General features: G+C 36.8%; 1 protein-coding gene across 3 annotated transcripts in view; it reads left to right on the top strand.

Moving 5' to 3' along the window:
• ATG5 (autophagy related 5) overlaps nt 1–18,278 on the top strand; it is an 82,293-nt gene that overhangs the window by 34,180 nt on the left and 29,835 nt on the right. For all 3 annotated transcript variants that reach the window (XR_004841205.1, XM_009649339.2, XM_035888793.1), the window contains one exon: nt 1,664–1,758. Coding sequence is in view for 2 of the 3 variants with exons in the window: in XM_009649339.2 (XP_009647634.1) it covers nt 1,664–1,758 (95 nt within the window). In the remaining variant the exon portion in view is untranslated. The remainder of the gene's footprint in view (nt 1–1,663; nt 1,759–18,278) is intronic.

Genomic DNA, 18,278 nt, shown 5'->3' on the forward strand with positions numbered 1-18,278 from the left:
AGGGAAGTATGCTGAATCGCCATGTTCCCACTGACAGAGTTCGTGGGGAGGCTGCAGTCCTTCTTTCTGTCAGACATGGTCGGAGTAAACCTCTGACTCCGTAGGCTGGGGTTCCCATATGCAGGCTTGCTTGGGTACAGTCAGCTCCAGGGTCGTCTCTGTCACTGCCACCTGGTGAGCCATGGGGGAGCGCCCTGCCATGGGGGAGCGCCCTGCATCCAGGCAGCTCCTCATCTCGGGCAGGTGCCTGGGTGGTGGCGCCGACTGCAGCGCAGGTAAGCACTTGTCAAGAGGTGCTTGCTGCTAATCGGGAAACAAGGGCGTGGAAGTACTTTCTGAGATAAGTATCAGGAAATGCTCCTGCAGAATACCTGGCAGGAGTTTGTTTTCAGTTTCTTGGAAATTCCTGCCTTGTGTCGCATTCAGTCAGGAAAAGCAATGTGTTATAAACCCTGCAATGTGTATTAATTATGTCTTTTACCTCACTGACAGGCAGGCATCTGTGCTGTACGCTGGAGTGAAGCAAATCTCAGACACTCTTCATTTTCTGCAATTGCTTTAATTGTTATCAGCACTTTTGGAAGCAGTAAGAACCTCTGTTCCACAAATAGATTTCTGAATTTTACCTTGCTTCGGGGGGGCTGAATCCTGTAACAGTTATATCGCCAGGCTTCTTGAGAGTCTGCTGAACATTGTGCCAGGAGGGAAAATCTTAGAGACTGTGTTCCTTCTGCAGAAACGTCTGCTGTGTGTGGTGTCATGGAGAGTTAGGGCCTATGAGGAAATTTATCCCTTGCTCTTCCCCTTCTAAAGCCTCCTTCTCCAGTGAGGCTAGCAGCAACTTTATCTCAGCTCTTCATGTTCCTTTCTGTCACTTTTGGTATTGGTTGTTTGCTCGATTTTAATAATTGATTTGCATGTATAAAAGCCTTTACTGCTCTAGACCTATGCTGTCCTTAATGTGTTTTAAGCACAATAAACTACACGGTTCTTGTAATGTCTGAACAGGATGAAATGGTGTGCTGCCTCAGGCTACTTTAGTAAACCTAGTTACTTGGATGATACTAACAAAAATGTGTTTCAAACAAACTTTTATTTTCAGGTTGTGTCACGAAACTGGCAGTGTATTTTCTGGCTATATCATATGTTGTTGCAGATTATTTTACGATTTACATATCCAAATGTAAATCCCTCAGGAAGTTTTTCTATTGCTTTAGTTTCTCTACACTTTACACCTATTGCTCATCTATAGTTAAGAGCAATTAGATGTTTTTAACAAACTGTGAGACAGTGTGGACCAGTAGCAGCAGGGAGAGGAGGAACAGGCACTGTGAACTGGGGTAATGAAATCCATAACTTGTGGCCCAGTATTCCCTAACAGTGAATTAGGATGTGATTACAAAGTTCATACTACGTGAATTCAAGTTGCTTTCCCTTTCGGTTCAATAAGTTGCCACATCACTGTTTTCATAGAAGAATGCAGATGACTTACCTTTGGCTTCAAGCTAAATGGGGAAGATAAATGTGGGGAAAATAAATTCACACAGGTCAAACTTCTGTAAGAAAAGTTTGCATGTGGTTCCAATTGTGTCTCATTTACCTCTTTTAGCTGAAAAAGAATATATGTTACTAATATTAACAAATTCTAATTTTACCTTCACAGATAAATTTGAGCAGTTTTGGGCAATAAATCGAAAACTCATGGAGTATCCTCCAGAAGATAGTGGATTTCGATACATCCCATTTAGAATTTATCAGGTAGGAGACAATGAAATAAACCCACTTTTACCCAAACTCTTCCACTGAGGTGTCATATATCCTAATCTGTTTTCAGAATTATACATTCCCTTTTCTAACATTATGGTAAAACTCTGTATGCTCATCTTTGCTGGACCCTTAAGCTCTATGAATTAGCAAAGACAACATAGACTATATTTATTCTAATAGGTAATTACTGTTCGTTATATTGTAAGTGTGTAATACTTGAGAATGTGTTAAGGCTGGTATAGATTATGTTTGTTTGTGGGTTTGTTTTTTTTTAAAAAAAAAAAAACCTAATTCTGTCAGTAAAATTAACTGCTAACTATGAGGACTGCTTTGGATGCAAAATGCCCTCTGAACGGTCTTAAGGCAAACATTTCGGGAGCAACACTTTTCCCTCAACCACTGTGTAGGCTTCTTTTCTTGTTGGCATGATAAGGTGAAAGTAATGGCATAGGTCTTGCATCTAGTTCTTACCTTTGTCTTCTAAATGTATATTTTACAATCCAAAACTAGCTTTGAATATTGTTTTAATACACCAGTACTCTATTTTTCTCAGCAGTTTATTTGGAGACTTATTCCTTGGAATCCTTACAATTTTTTTGATGTCCCATTAGTTTTTACAGCATTAAGGTCACAATGAAGTTTGGAATTAAGTGTGGTTAAAAGCTTATAGACCATTCATGTAGCCTCCCTGTAAATTAAACAGTTCTGCTTTGTTCGTCTTTGAAATATTTTCATCTATTTATGTTTAAATTTTGCACCTGTAGCTAGCAAAAAAAGTCCTTTATTCATAGTGCTGAATAGTCTGATACTACTTTATAACAGGTTTTAATGACTGTACAAACCTATACAATGTTGCAGTGGGACTGAAGTAACTTGTAATGCTAGATACAAGACGTTTACTGTCATAGTGAAACCTTAGATTGAGAACAGAAGTCAGTCATTTTGTCAGAGATCATAGCAGATGGTAAGGTTTGTGTAAGTATCAAAAAGTATGCATCAAGAAAAGTAGTTCACTCGCAGCATTTTGTTTGGTTGGTTACTAAGTTGTTTGTTCTCAGTGTTGGGTTTTTTTTTTAAGTCTTTTCGTAGAAATCATGTAAATCGGTTTGCAAAATGGAGGTTTTGCTGTCTGAATAAGGTACAGACCTTTAAGCCATGAGGGAAATTTTCTATGCTATCACATGATTTTATGCCAGTAAAGCTTTTTTAAGAAGAAAGAAAAAAAAAAAAATCTATCCCTTTAGCCAGTAGTACTTACTGTGATTCTCATTATCTTTTCAACTGGAAACCCTTGCTTGCTGTAGTTTAAACACAAACTGTCTAGCTAAGAATAGAAGACCAAACACAAAGAAAGGTGATGCTGAGACAGCCTTTGAGAAGGTTGGTGCATATTATTTTCAGTAATGCAGCTCTTAATATTTCTGGATATTTTCAGCAATGTTCCTCTTTTTAAAAAAGTGGCTGCAGGTGTTTCTAGCTTTTTTGTTCATTTTGTTGGTTTGTGTACTGATTACTGCTCATCATAAAAGTCTATGTATTTAAAGGAATTTTCAGAAAGTGTTAGGAAGGGCAAGATTATAATTTGATTCCAAGCAAGGAGTTAATTCCTGTAGTTTTAACATAATGTTACAGTGCTTAGTGACAGACTTGCATATGCTGAAGTAACTGATTCAAAAGTATTATTAAGATGTATTTAACACCCACCCCAGTTGCATTTAATTTCCATTAGTGCTTGCAGAGGTCAGCTTTGCGTTCTAATTGGTTGCTTGCATATCCCTACATAAATACCTGAAAGCCAGTTTAGCCTGGGTTTGTACTACAGTGGGCATTTATTTCCTATGTGTTTTTAAATAGTGTCTTTGTAGGTACTTAAGGATATACAGGATATTACTAGGCATTTCCTTCACACCTTCCATTACCCCAAAATTATTAGAAGGAAATTCTGTGAGGGGAACTGCCTAGATCTGTGTTTTGGCAGTATGAGGTGGATGAATTTGTCTTCCTTCCAAGAAATATACTACATTATGATACCAACTAAGAAAAAATCAGTCTTAGCAACGATTAAATGTGACTGGGGAAAGTTGCTGCAGAAAAAATGCATGCAATAAGGTGATCTGACATGCTTTTCACTTGAAGGCCTGATATTTTCAAAACTCAAAGGCTCTTTCAATTGTAAAGCTTGTCTATTAAAATACATTTCTAAAGAATAATATGAATCATACCTCGTGTGGTATCCAAATCTGATGGTGTGGGGGGGAGAAAGAGATGGCAAAAATACGAACGTCGCACTTGGTCAAGTCAGAACTAAACTAACCACAGGTAATTTTAAAAGCCTTTGTCCAGCACCTCTTCTTTTACGTGTAGCAACTAAGATCGGACCAGAATCCTGGCATCTACTGTAGAAAATGAAGAAAAAGACTGAATATTGCTAAGCATCAACTCATTTGCAATTTTAGAAGTTAGCTAAGAGATCTTGGAGATTTTATTACCATCTGGCATAGTCTAAACTGTGTTGTATAGAACTTGCACGAAATGAACCTTTGACATAGGTGGAAACTTTTTCTACCAGAGACGGTTTAAAAATAGGGATTACATTTTTGCGACACTTTTACTTACATGCGTCCAAAAAAAAAAAGTGCCCTGCTTGATCACTTCAGAGGCATAAGCTCCTGTCTTCAGTTGACAGTTGCATGAAAACTTTTTTGCCTTTTTGTCGTGTACTCTATTCAACAGTACTGTGTTTTTGTTTTTTTTTTTAATCTTGTTCTTTAATAGCAAGAGAGAAAATAATAGTAATGCTTTGAGTATGTTATGCATTTTAAGAGTGTTGCTTTTCTTGTACAGTACTAGAGCTAGTTTAGCTTGAGGACTTTTTCCCCCATGTTTACAAGACCGTCTGGTTTTGCACTTTCTAATTGAACAAACTATATGGCTGATAAATGGCAGGAAGTTTTCATCAGTCTTTGGCTCCAGGCACTGTGACAGGGCATATTAGTCAGGCACCGGAGAGGAGTCTCTACATGCTGATAGAGACTACCCTGATGAACAACTGTCTGATGTCTTACGCTGCAGATGGGAGCACTCTGAGTCTCAGTTGTTGTGTGCTTAGTTTGCACGCATCCCTGAGTTTTGGTTTCTTGCTCTCCCCCTGTGTCATGTTCACCCACTTGCTCTTTCTTGTTCTGGCTCTGTCAATCTTCCTTTCCTCTGCAGTCTGCCGTATGAGTAGATAGGATTTAAAGTAGTAAACAGCATTTCATTCTTGAGAATAAAATTACAAAAGTATGTGAAAGAAAATGTGTTAAAACTATATATGACAAGTTCTTCTGAGCTTTTCTAGAGCCGCAATTGGCTTAAGGCAGGCTGGCTGTTTTGGGCTGGCAAACACGCAAGGGAATGATCTGGGATTGTTTCTTTGCTTGTTCCTTTATTTGGGTACTGGGACATGCCACGGTACTGGAATGAGCATTTTCTTTGCCTCTGTTTTCTAAGGGGTTTGATTAGGTTATTAATTTTATTGCCTAATTACATAGTAGGCCTTAACTTTGAACAGGTTTTTCCTATCCTAAGTCCCTTAAGATGTTGTGATTAAATCAGTCACAAATTGTTATGATATTTATCTGCCTTAATAATGTAGAGTGAAATTCTGTACTTAATAACACGTTGGTTAAATCCAACACTTTGCTCTTTTTGTCAAAGTTGCAGTACTGAGATGTCTAAATGGATTTAAATGTCTACCATGACCTGTCCTCTAAAAATAGCAAGGTGGGAGGGGGAAATGAAAACTTCTAAGACGTTATTAATATCTGCTTCAATAATGAATCAGAAGCTCAAGCATGGCCCTTTCCCAAGCAATGGAAGACTGTTTTATTCATATTTCCACATTAATTGGCAGAGCTCAGATAATCAGTTGCAAACCCCATTACAAGTATGTAAATCAGCATCACAATTTGACAGTTACTCAAACTGATCAAAACAGATTGTTTGGAAAAATACTGGGTCCATGTGTAAAGTTTTCAAGTAATAATGAATCCATCCTTTTGTACTAGTAGGTTATTAAAATCTCTTTTTGTTTTGGTTGAAAAGCCTCCATTGCATTTCAAGGCCGAATTTGTCTGGCTTCAACTCCAGTTTTTAGATTTTACTTTGCCTTATACTACTTAAGTCATCTGACTTTCTAATCTCCAAGTTCACTTACAGAGTGATTTCAGCAGCTTCATTTTTCTTTGGTAAGCTGAATCAATTGAGCTCTTTAAGCCTCTTGTCATGAGGCTTGCTTACCAATGCTGAAGTTGTTTTTTTAGTAATCTTTTCAAACACTAGCTGATATTTTGGTAATCCTCAAGATTAGTATTAACGTTAGGGAGATGTAGAAGCCAAAAGTAAAGTTTATTTCTATAGGATTTTAGATCAAAAGATCTCAATCCCACTAAGCACTGATGGGATAGAGGTAAAGTTAGCTTGAAACTGCAAATCTGAAAATTTTTATGAAAGAAGTTGAAATGCAATGATTCATCGAGCCAAAGAACTAAAAAAATGTTGTCATATCGGCCTGAAGAGGGCAACACAACACAGCAAGTTTCAGTCTCTTGTTGGCTAGTGCAAAATGCTCTTAATAGACCCATGTGTAATACCTTATTTAACTTATTTCTTATTTATTAAAAATTACAATTTCATAATGGACCTGCTGAAAATAGATCAATTTATTTCTTAGAAATTTCCTTTTACAAAGAAGAATTTTGAGTGAATAGGAAAATAGTGTGAAATGATGGGTAGTTTGTGTAACAGAGCTGTGCTTAGCCGAATTTCTGTGCTGAAAAGAAAAAATCTGACTGATTCATCATGAGTTGAGTACACAGAATGACTTATTCTAATAACTGATGGTTCAGCACTGAAGAAACACTAGCACACTTTCACCAGTTTTAAATTTCTTCAAAATCAAAGCTCTATGAATGAGGAAGTTTAAAAGCTTTGCTAGGCAAATATTTTTCCTAGTGCCTCATTATTGAAGAAAAAAAAAAAAACAAAACCCATCCTTCTGTCAAGGATTGCATATGGGCAGCATGATCCATAAGTTACGATGGATACTTGTTTTCCGAACTTGATTACTTAGTTTTGTGCAGAAAGTAATAGCAATTTGACAAGTTGTCACCTTGAGTTGAAGGTCACTGTCACCACAGTTGAGGTTCCATAATTGCATAAGCTTTTCTGGTCTAAGTGTGAAGTGAAATGGGCTAGCTCAAACCAATGCTGTTAAAGATGACTGTTACATGTTTTGTATTAAGGAATGTCTGTGCAGTTCTTTTTTTTAAAAGACTTTAAGGAACCCATGTGCAGGATCAGCCTTGTGCCTTTGAGAATCTAGAATCTCAGTACAGGCAGAGGGCTGTCAGTCACAGTTTAAAAGAAAAATCCTGAGTTTATAAACTGTATTTGTTGTCAGAGATGTGACAAAATTTACATAAATATGCCCGAGTTATCTGTAAAACTGTCAATCTGCCTAGTTCAAAGCTATTGTAAAAGTTGCATAGTGCTCAGGGAAGGAGGCACAGAAGAGATGGGGCTATAAAAGCTTGGTTTGGGCATCCTCTCTGTGCCATGGTTGAACTGTTACCAAGCTGGGCAGTTTTAAACTAGCTCAGGCTTGTCAACAGGAGCTACAGTAATCCTTCTGAGTTGAATGCAGATGTAGATTGTATACAAAGAATAAAGTAGTTTTGCTTGTATGAGAAATAGTTTGTTGAGGTTCTGAATTGCATTATAACTAGTTTAAAATAATGTAGGGATATGCTGGATTCTCCATATTGGGGAAAACTGAGTAGTATTTTGGTTTAAATCCTTTTTTATCTTATCAGGTACTCTTAGATCTTAGAAAAATCTAGGTGTATCAAAAACCAGTAGCATCTCAGTAGTTAATAAATTAACTTTGTGTAAACAGTGGGTTTTTTTGTTTGTTTGCAAAAGGTAAGTCAAAATACACTTTGAGTTACAATGAAATAATGAACACTTCTGGTGGGAAGAAAAAATTTTCTGTTCATAATTTGAAAATGCCTTAATCTTACCAAATGTCTTATGCACACCTTAATCACAAATTAGTAGTTATTTTTTAGCAAATCCTTTTCATATAAAACTCTAATTTGTCATATTTTTTTCTGAATTGTCTTGTGATAATGAACTTGGATATAAATGAGTTTAAGTAAATGTTTGTGCTACAAATTTTTATTTAAACCATGAAGTTTTAATTATTGTGGCTCTATTTCCTTAAACTGTTTTATTAAGGTAGTACTCTTGCATATTTATATATCATCCTACATTTTTTTATGAAGGTTAATATATGCATGCAATTAAAAAAATGCACTTTTTGCCTCAACCTTGAGTGTTAATTCTTAAGAATATGAATATGTTGGGAGGCTGGGATGAAGACAATGAATGAAGCAATAATTCAGTTGAATTAGGTCTGTGTAGAGTTACAGTTAAGTCTTGTAATTTAAATGCAGTGCTCTTTAGTATATTGCTGCTGTCCTTTTGATCATTAAAGCTGATCATTTTACTTCTCTGTTTCGCATGGTTTAGTCAATACAAACTGATTTGCCACTTTCACTACATACTTTATGTGGTCAGGTTCTTATTTTGTAGCAAGAGGGATTTTTGCTACCTGAAACCTGCAATCCGGAGCTGTATTCCTCTGAGATTTGGCTCTCATACTCTGACGTAATAGCAAAAAAAAAAAAAAACCAAACCAAAAAAAACCCAAAAAAACCAAACCCAAAAACCCCAGTTGGTGAACTGCTTTGCATTCAGAAAAAGGGGAAAAGCAGGTACGGAATTTTTTCTTCAGAGGGATGAAGAATATTGTCTTCAAGGGTTATTTCTGGGGCCGTACAGCACATGCAGTGCCTATTGCTTAGGAATTAAACTAGAATAAAGCCGAGCCTATGATGATGATGCAGAAAATAAACTCTGCATAGATGAAAGTCACAGCAGTACCTGTTTTGACTTGTAAATATCGGTATGACATCTTATTTTTCCTTTACTTACTTTTAAGTAAAATAGGTAAATAAAACAGGGTAACTTTTGCACATAATTGAGAATTAGAAAATACAGAAAAACAGAAACAGAACACAGAAAGTGTTCAGTTTCCATTTGCACTTCCCAGAAGACTGAAAACAAATTGTACCCAGGTAACTGTGGAATGGAACAAACCTATGAGGAAGTGGGATATGACACCATACTCTAGGCATACATTATGAATTAACAAACAAATTTCTGAAATTTTTCTATCCTTGACTATACGAGTTAATTCTTGTGGTTAATCACTATGGTAGAAAAGTAAGGAGAATTATTGGGTTTAATGCTTTTAAGTAGATTGAAAATGTTGTATGAAATATTGTACTACTCATTGCTCTTAAGCAAATAATGTAACATTTTGTTTGGTGGATGTAAATCCATTTCAAAAGTTGTTTGCTTCATAGGTAGTCAGTATTCAATTGCTTACTTTTACGTGAGGCTTAGGTCTGCATATGCACATAAGATGCTGCAGTTCTGAAAAGGACTACTGATTTGTTGTCACTGACTTTTCAGGTACCTTGACTTTTTATCGGTTGCAAATACAAATCCTTTTCTGGGAAGGAATTTTAATGCTTCAAGGCCATGCTTATATTGTAGATGTTTTTATCTTCTCAGTGCTCAGCAAAACTGTCTCTTGGAACTGTTTCTTCTACTTAGTCTCTGTTCTTTCTGGCCTTATGAACATTGCATGCTGTCTGTTCTGTGTGTTATCACTCTCTTGAGTGTTGTCTTTCCTCTGCTTCTAGGATCTGTACAATTCACCTGAGGTGAAATAATGCAAATTCAATTGTTCAGAGAATATAGGGCTACTTTCCCTGCACAAGCAAATTTAATGGATCATTTGAAAGACCAGGCTACAGCCAGAATGTGTTTCAGACGTGCTTGTTGGGTGTTTTGACATGAAAGTGGTTGTGAGTGATACTTCTGCAACTTTTGGTATGGAACTGGTAATGGAACTTCTGGCAATATATACTCTTGCTAAAAATGACCCACAAGGTATAACAGGATGTTTGCTTTGGATAATGTTTGGTCGAGGTTTCCCTTAAACCCCTTTGATTTCTGGTACATTCTACCTCTATTTCGATGCCCAGAACTTTGTTTTTCTTAGACCCTTCTTATAAAGCAGTTGGATCATCACCACCTTTCAAACCTTTGTTCCCTTTTTCTTGCAGCAGGGAACACTGGGTAGCTTTCACAGTATTACAGATATACTCTTTGCCTGTCAGAAATGTTGTAGCACAGATGGCACGCAATAAAATGCCTATTTAGAGAAGCAGTTTGAGTTTTTAGATTGTTGTGAAGCAAAACTGCTACCTCTAGGTAAGCTATCTGCACTGTATTTTGGATTACAGCATGTACCCCTTTACTTATAGAGGTTTTTAGCCCTTTCTGGCAAAGGTCACTTAGATGTATCTGCTATATATCTGCAGATTAAGTTTTTCAGGGCTTTTCATTTACTGAGTTACTGATAGGCTTCTTGGAGATCTTGATTTCTCTCTCTTTCCTCTTTTATAAGAGATCTTTCTCCTCTATGGGAATCTGTTGAATGAATGAGTGTGTTCTTAGTGCCTTTGTCACTATTAATTACTGTTAAAGCTCCAAGCAATTCTTTAAACCAAAAGGGCCAGACTATACAAGCTCTTACAGATGGTTGTTCTTATATCACTACTTGTAAGAACAATACCATGTTTTGGAAAAGCCTAAATACTTCAGGTTTTCCCAGGTCAATATTTAAGATGTTGTGTTGCCACAGTCTTGTCCATAGCTGCATGCATCCCAGACTGAAGTTTTGCTGCATATTTTTGGTGTATTGTGGGCTTTGTCTTTTGACATTGACTGGGGAGAGTCCTTTAGGAGAGTTCTTCATCTGCTTGGCAAAAAAATCTCAAAGCACCGGCCGCTTCAACACAGCTTTTTTTAACCACATACTCTGTTAGGAATCTTGTCCAAGTTGGTCAGGATACAAGTGAGTATTGATTAGGGCTGAGTCTCCTTCAGCTCTAGCAATATCAGTGGCTGTCTTGCAGACTTAAGGAGATTCTTCACACATTTGTTAATTTTTGTTGTGTTATGGAAATCAAAATAAGGTGGCTTCAGTGGTGCTTCAGCCTTCATTTAACAAGGGACTTCAGGACCATTGTCCAAGTGATCATGCTTTGTAAGGAATACTCCTTGGAGTCACTCACACCGTAATGAGCATTTTAAGGGTGTTATTAACACACCTTGAAGAACAGATGTACATTCTCAATCCATCATCTGTCCAACTGTTTTCTCACAGAAACCTTGAAGAAATATGAAATTCTTGGTTGAGAACTGAAGAAAGAGTAAACTCAATCCTCCCATAGATGATTTGGCAGCTTGCAGAAGAAAGATTTTCTGTGGACATAAAACACATTTCAAAGAAATGTATATATAAATAATCCATATTTCCCAATGGCAATGGAATTTAGCAACCAGTTGCAGGCTTGCTCAGAAACAACAGTGTGAAAATACCATACTTCTAAAGGCATGTGGTTATGTTGTGGCCTTTCTTCATTTAACAGGTCTGCAACCACTCTTCCACACAGTAGGCTCAAGTGTACCCAGTGGGACTGAGGTTCTACAATAGGAACTTTTTATAAAACAGACAGATCCATTTCAGATGGAAGAGAGTACCATCTCTGAACATCTCATGAACGCTCAGTGTCTACACTCGTAAGTGTGAAGGTTCTACTAAATAACCTTTTAAGTCAAAGAATACATGGAGTTCAGCAGTGGTACCTATGGCAAGGAAGGCTAAATGGTATCCCAGTGCCGTGGTTTAACCTGCCTGGCAACTAAGCATGACGTAGCGGCTTGCTCACTCCCCCCTCCTCAGTGGGATGGGGGAGAGAATCCGGAGGAAAAGAAGGTTAGAGCCGTGGGCTGAGATAGAGACAGTTTAATAAGAGAAAATAAAAATAATAGTAATAATGAGAATGGTAAGAGAATATACAGAATATACAAAACGAATGATGCACAATGCAATTGCTCACCACCCACCAACCGATGCCCAGCCTGTCCCAAGCAGCGATTACTCCCTGAGCTGCCATCATTCTCCCCACAACTGACCTACTAACCCCCCCCAAACATGACGTTATATGGTATGGAATAGCTCTTTGGTCAGTTTGGGTTAGCTGTCCTGGCTGTGTTCCCTCCCAGCTTGTTATGCACCTGGCCGAGCAGGAGAAGCTCAAAAAGTCCTTGAGTAGTCTGAGCACTACTTGGCAACAACTAAAAACATCAGTGTTATCAACGTTCTTGTAGTACTAAATCCAAAACACAGCACTATGCTCACTATGCTAGCTACTATGAAGAAAATTAACTCTATCCCAGCCGAAACCAGGACACCAGCCTGCTTTAGGAGGAGTATTGTCAGCAGGTTGAGGGAGGTGATCCTCCTTCCCCTCTGCTCAGCACTGGTAAGGCCATACCTGGAGAAGAGAGTCCAGAAAAGGGCCACTAAGGTGATTAAGGGACTGGTGTGTCATATTAATGAGAGGGAAAAAAAAAAAGCTGAGAGCACTGGGACTGTTCAGCCTAGAGAAGAAAAAGTTCAGGTGGGATCTCATCGATGATATCTAAAGGGAGAGTGCATAGAAGAAAGAGCCAGGCACTTTCCAGTGGTGCCCAGTGAGAGGACCAGGAGCAATGGGCACAAACTGAAACATAGGAGGCTCCATCTGAACATCAGGAAACACTTTTTTTCCTGTGACGGTCACCGAACACTGGCACAGGTTGTGGTGTCACCATCTTCAGGGATAGTTAAAAGCTGCTTGGACATGGGTACCCGTCTACAGGTGGCCCTGCTTGAGCATGGGATTGGGACCTGGTGTCCTCCAGAGGTCCCTTCCAGCCTCAATGATTCTGGCATTCTACAATTCAGAATTGACATGCTAGCATTTTGAAAAGCCAGTTGGAAAATCCAAAACGTGTCTATCAAGCCACAGAAGCTTAAATTGTTCCTTATAAATCATTGTTCTTATGAATTCTGTGACAGGCTCCTACTCGATGCTACGAAGCTAGAATCTAGGATTCCTAGAAGGATCTGGAAGAAGTTTGTGCCTTTTTTCTCTTTTATGCCCTTATGCAATGTGATGTGAATGTTTGACATGGACACAAAATAAACATGGACAGCATGATGTATCTTTAGAAACAGTTCTAGAAACTGAAGCAATGTCTTCTATTCTGAAGTTCTAGAATTAAGCTAACCCATTAAATTTTTAATCACTTGAATTTGGGAGAGGATGTGTTCTAGCTAGGCATATCTTTTTCAGATAAGTAGAAATGTGCTAGGACTTTAACATTCAAGTGTTTTACATGGTTGTAATAGCTCATTTTGTTGCTATTACATAAAGCTTTTCCTGGAAGATTGTAAGGAAGCACGTTGCCAGTTTAAATAATATGGAAAAGGGTGGTATTTTAAACGGTTCTTTAATCTTTTCAAAGATGAGAACGTAATGGTCCTCAACAACGTGTGTGGGAGAATTAACTGAAATAGTTGCCATATTTCTCTGTAGGTTTGTAATAATGCTAAATTATTGTTAACTGTGTAGGAAGTTAAAACTGCAGTTGCTTCATACAATGTGCTCTGTTCCATGAAAGGCTTCAAGGACGACATGAGTTGTTGCCCACACATGATTAGAATAGTCCTTAACCATTCATGACCAAAAACTGTTCAATATTGTTGTCTAGACTTAACTGTAATAAGCCCTACTACATAAAATTTTAACCTTATTCCAGATGTGTTTAGAGTTCTGGTTGTGGCTTTAATTTGGCCACAGTCTTGACTAAGGTAGTAGTTAATTCTGGCATTAAATATTACTCGCATCCATTCTTGACGTAACATTTGCCACATAACAGACCATAACAAGTTAAAGCTTCCACCAAGGGAACACATCATATAATGGGTCTTGCTTTTGAAACAGTGATCGTTAATGTTCAGAAACAAAAGGATTTCCAGCTTGTGTAATATTATTGAGTGCTTTCAAGAATAACAGAATTTTCACTGTATATGTGTATAGGCTATCATTTCAACCGCAAGTATGTATATTTTCTTTATCGTGTAAAGCATGCAAATGTACGAAAATCAGTTTGAGGTAATTTGGAAACGTGCTTCTATAGAAGAAAAATGATCCACTGAGTAAATTTGTATGTCCTTCATGTTATGCAATATTCTTTTAACAGTATATGTTATTTTCTTATCTTATCCTTTCATGTTATTTCAAATCTTAATAGTAAGAAGTTTTAAAGATATATGCAAATACACATTTGTCATGACCATATTAAAGTATATGTGCAGGTATTCATAGAATTATCTTAAGCTTCAATCTAGTGATATACAATTTATGTGAATGCTGTTACTGTAAATTAAACGTATGAAGTGTAGCCTATTTGTGGTTGGTTTGAGGTTTGGGTTTTTATGTTGTTGTTTTGTTTTTGTTTTTGCATGCCTCTTAAAAATATTAGGGAGTATAAAGTTCCTCTTCATCACCATAAAGACTTTTAACTTTATGAGGAAACCAAAGCTTCCTTCTCACAACATGACTGTAGAAACCCCAATACAAACTCAAGAAAAAAATGAAAGGATGCATTTCTTTTTTGTGAGTTGTAATCAAGTATATATTGTAATTTTTTACAGACACTGAAAATATTATTAGAGCAATTTAGAATGTATTATGGGAAGAACAAGTCACTTGATTTATTCTGTATGTTGACTTTACAGCTAGTCCTGCAACCCACATCACATCCTGTCAGTGAGTCAATTTTTCTGGTAATTCTAGATAGGTGCGTTGAGCATGTTTATACTCCTCCTTTTCGTCTTATGATTCTTAGTTATATATTGGACATATAAAATCATTACCTATTTCTTTTATTCAAAAAAATTTAATTAGTTCTATTTTGTAATGTGACCTACCTTATTCTCTGAACGGTGTTGTGACATTGCAGGTAAGCAGTTCAAAATTCGGAATGCTAACAAAAGCAGTACCAGCCTTATTCAAAGCACACAAAATCGTAACTATGGCATCTATTAGATGAAGTTTGCAGAGACTAAAGTAATACTAGAAATAGACTTTTAATTTTCTTGTAACGTTGTTCCAGTCCTAACAGCTTGGTGAGTAAGTGAAATAGAAAATTCATCAAAGGTATACAATAAAGCACTGGGGTGTCTGGGAGAAGCCCTCTATAGCTTGGCAGGTTTGAAGGAGGGGAGAGGAGCAATGATTACACGATAAAGACAAATCATGTTGTCGTGTTTTATGCCTCTCGTAATAGAAGCTCAAAAAGTACTGATGAAATTTGAAAGGTGACAGATTGCAAATGGATAAACCAACATATCATTTCCTCTTTTTGGATGTGTGTACTTCAGCTTGTTGAGCTGAAAATCAAGGGTGAACTTTCTGCCTTACGAAAGAGGTGAAGCTTACAGGTTTTTAATAGATGATTGAGGAAGAGCAGGTTCTTTGAAGCTTCTTTCAGTGTGTGTATATGTATTTCTTATTGAGTTGAACTTTGGCCGGTTGTCCTTCATGCAGTCACTGACTACTTGTTGTGGGATTTGATTTGGGAAGGGGGGGGGGAATTGCTTAAAATGCGGAGGAGGAGAGTTGTAACTTTTATTTAGTTTGTTTTACCAGGGCTCTGTGGATGCCTCTTACAACCTACTGTTTTAATATTTCAGATGAAGGCTGGCTGAGGGAAATGGAGGAGAGCAGTTACTGGTTTTTAGCTGAGTCTCCGTAAAGGTATAAAAATAAAGGTTAAATCTGAGTAATCAGTTTGTGAGGTTTACTGTTGAGAGAGTTTTAGTCTCTACTGCACTAATACGCTTTCTGAGAGGATGGTATATTCCTTCTAGCAAAGAAACTGGCAAGGATAAATTATACGTGCCAGCAACAGTGTAACCAGTACTTCCAAGGAAGTTATTTAAAATAAGGGGCATCGTGTTCTTTTTTAAAAATAAATACATGAAAATAAAAAGAAGTATTTTAGTGTGTTTCATTTTGATCACGGTTGAGCATCAAGTTTCTTGAAGGTAACCTCTCATTTTGTCACTGGGAAGTTCCATGTAGCATGAAATGCTGTGCTCTAGAGTGGCACAGACAACCTTGAGCTGCGGCTGTAAATTAGGCTTTGTGTAGAAATAAGCTGGTTTTATGTTTTTTTTTAAGTGCAACAAGCTTGTAGAAATACCTTGTTTCAGCATTCTGGTAGAATAAATATTATCAGCATTTGAATTTCCTCCCTTCTGTGTGTCAATTTGTCAGCAGCAAGCAGCAATTTGCAAACAGACCCCTTAAAGCCATAGTCAAGATTGTTGCAGCATCTTGGCATTGGAGCAATTACAAAATCGTTACCTTGCGTCCTACTCACAAACTAAGCCAAAAAGAAAGGTATAAACTTGTGCCCATCATTCTCTGAAAGTCACTCTTGATTTTCACACTGGAATTGTTTCATTGTAAGTCTGTGGGCATAAAAAGTGAGAGAACAGCTTTTCTTGAAACTCTTGCATTCTGGCAGCTCCTACAGAATCTTTTGAGGGAACAGAGATAGAAGTCAGTTAAAATGGTTTAATAACAGGATTACAGATTTCCATCCACTCTGTTTTCCTAGTATGTGGACTGTTAGCATTGAATTTGATATGCTGAAGTAAAATAATCACTTAAAATAGAGGGGGGCAACTAATACTTTCTAACGCAGAAATTCAGATAACTTCTTAAGATTTAATAAAGCAGTATGAATATTCTGAGCAGCTTATTTACTTAAATTTCTGTTTTTCTAGAAGTCAGCTTTGCTGTTACCGCAACACCTATAAACTGAATCTTATAACTACAGCTTGGAGGAAGTCTGTGATACAGTGATTTTTAAGGACAATGATCAAAGTTCCTTGCAGCACAGAAAAATTACTGGACTAATAAGAAAAAGTTATCCAGGCATATTTTAGAGGCATTTGCTAAACTAGCATTCTTGCATTACTTTTTCTTTTTTGGTTTGGTTTTTTTTCAGTTGGTCAATATATTAACATTGTATTTTCTCTCTTTTGTATTGTAATTCTAATTGTCTGAGGACACCGAATGTAATGCATTTATTTCATGTTTGGCTTTATAACATCCATCTTGGTAAAACAATGTTAAACTGTATATAATTTAACAAAGCTATATGGTGGCTAAAATGATTTTCCTCCTTTGGAAATCTTTGTGATGATAATTTTGGAGTCCATGGGAAGTCTCCCTCTGTTTTAGCAATCAGTTTGTATGGGAATTTTCATTTAAATGATCTTGCATTTTGCTTCTAGCAGGCAACTTGCTTTGAGTTGCTTTAGCAGATGTATTTTGGGGTGTAAGATTTTTTTCTTACACTGAGATTTTTAAAAGCCAAAGTCAGAAAGTGTTGTCTTTGGTTCATAATAAATACTGTAGTTCTGTCTGACATAGTAACCATTTCTGAGTCTTGTTTGCTATTATACAAGATGTGAAGTGGAAAGAAACATACCACTTCCTTATTTTTTTTTCCAAACATCTAATGAAGATGTAAGAATCAAACTGCTTTTTGCTTTAAATATGTCTTTTTATCAGAGAGGAGTCTGTCTTTTTCCTTCTGCTTCTCAAACTGCTCTTTGAGTAATGGCAGAGTGTTAAGAAAAGGCTTCCTTCATTTGTGTTGAAATGAACAAATGACCTTTTATTGAATTCCTTGGGAAGTGGACATGCATTTATTCATAAGTAAGAAACATGGATTATTTTACATACTTTTTTTTTTAAAAAAATCTGTAGGTTATCAGCTAATGTACAGGAATGTAGTGTTTGTGTATAGGTATACTATACTACAATTCAGTGGTGAAAATGAAGTAATTTTGATGTTGTGTTTAATGGATTTCAAGTTATGCTGTAACTTGAATCTCTAGCCTTAGAGTGTATAAATGTATTATTTCTTAGCACACTTTGAAAATACTGTTTCAAGGTTATCTTGACTGAAGCACAAAGTGATTGCTTATAGAATAGTTCATGAAGAAGTAAGAGTATAATAATTTTTTAAAATATTTTTGAAGTAAAATACCAAGACTCCAGCTGACACACAAATCTTTCAGAAGCTATTTATGTAGAAGCATAAACTGGAAGGTATTCTGGGAAATAGCAGTGACTGTGAATAGGGAAATATTTTAAGATTAAAAACAGAAGTTAAAAATAAGATCGGACCATAGGAGAGCAAATCAATTTAATAAGTAATGCGGTGTCTCCTGTGTTTTTTAATTTGAGATTACAAACGAAAGTGAAAGGGAGAATTTGAAGTTTAACATCACGCATTTGTGCCTAGAGCAGTATTTCTTTCAATACATAGAATCATAGAATTGTTTAGGTTGGAAAAGACCTTTAAAATCATCAAGTCCAACCGTTAAACTTAACACTGCCATCCCACCACTAAAC

This window comes from Egretta garzetta, unplaced genomic scaffold (genome assembly GCF_000687185.1).
Source record: "Egretta garzetta isolate BGI_Z169 unplaced genomic scaffold, ASM68718v1 scaffold10, whole genome shotgun sequence".
In the NCBI taxonomy this organism is placed as follows: domain Eukaryota; kingdom Metazoa; phylum Chordata; class Aves; order Pelecaniformes; family Ardeidae; genus Egretta; species Egretta garzetta.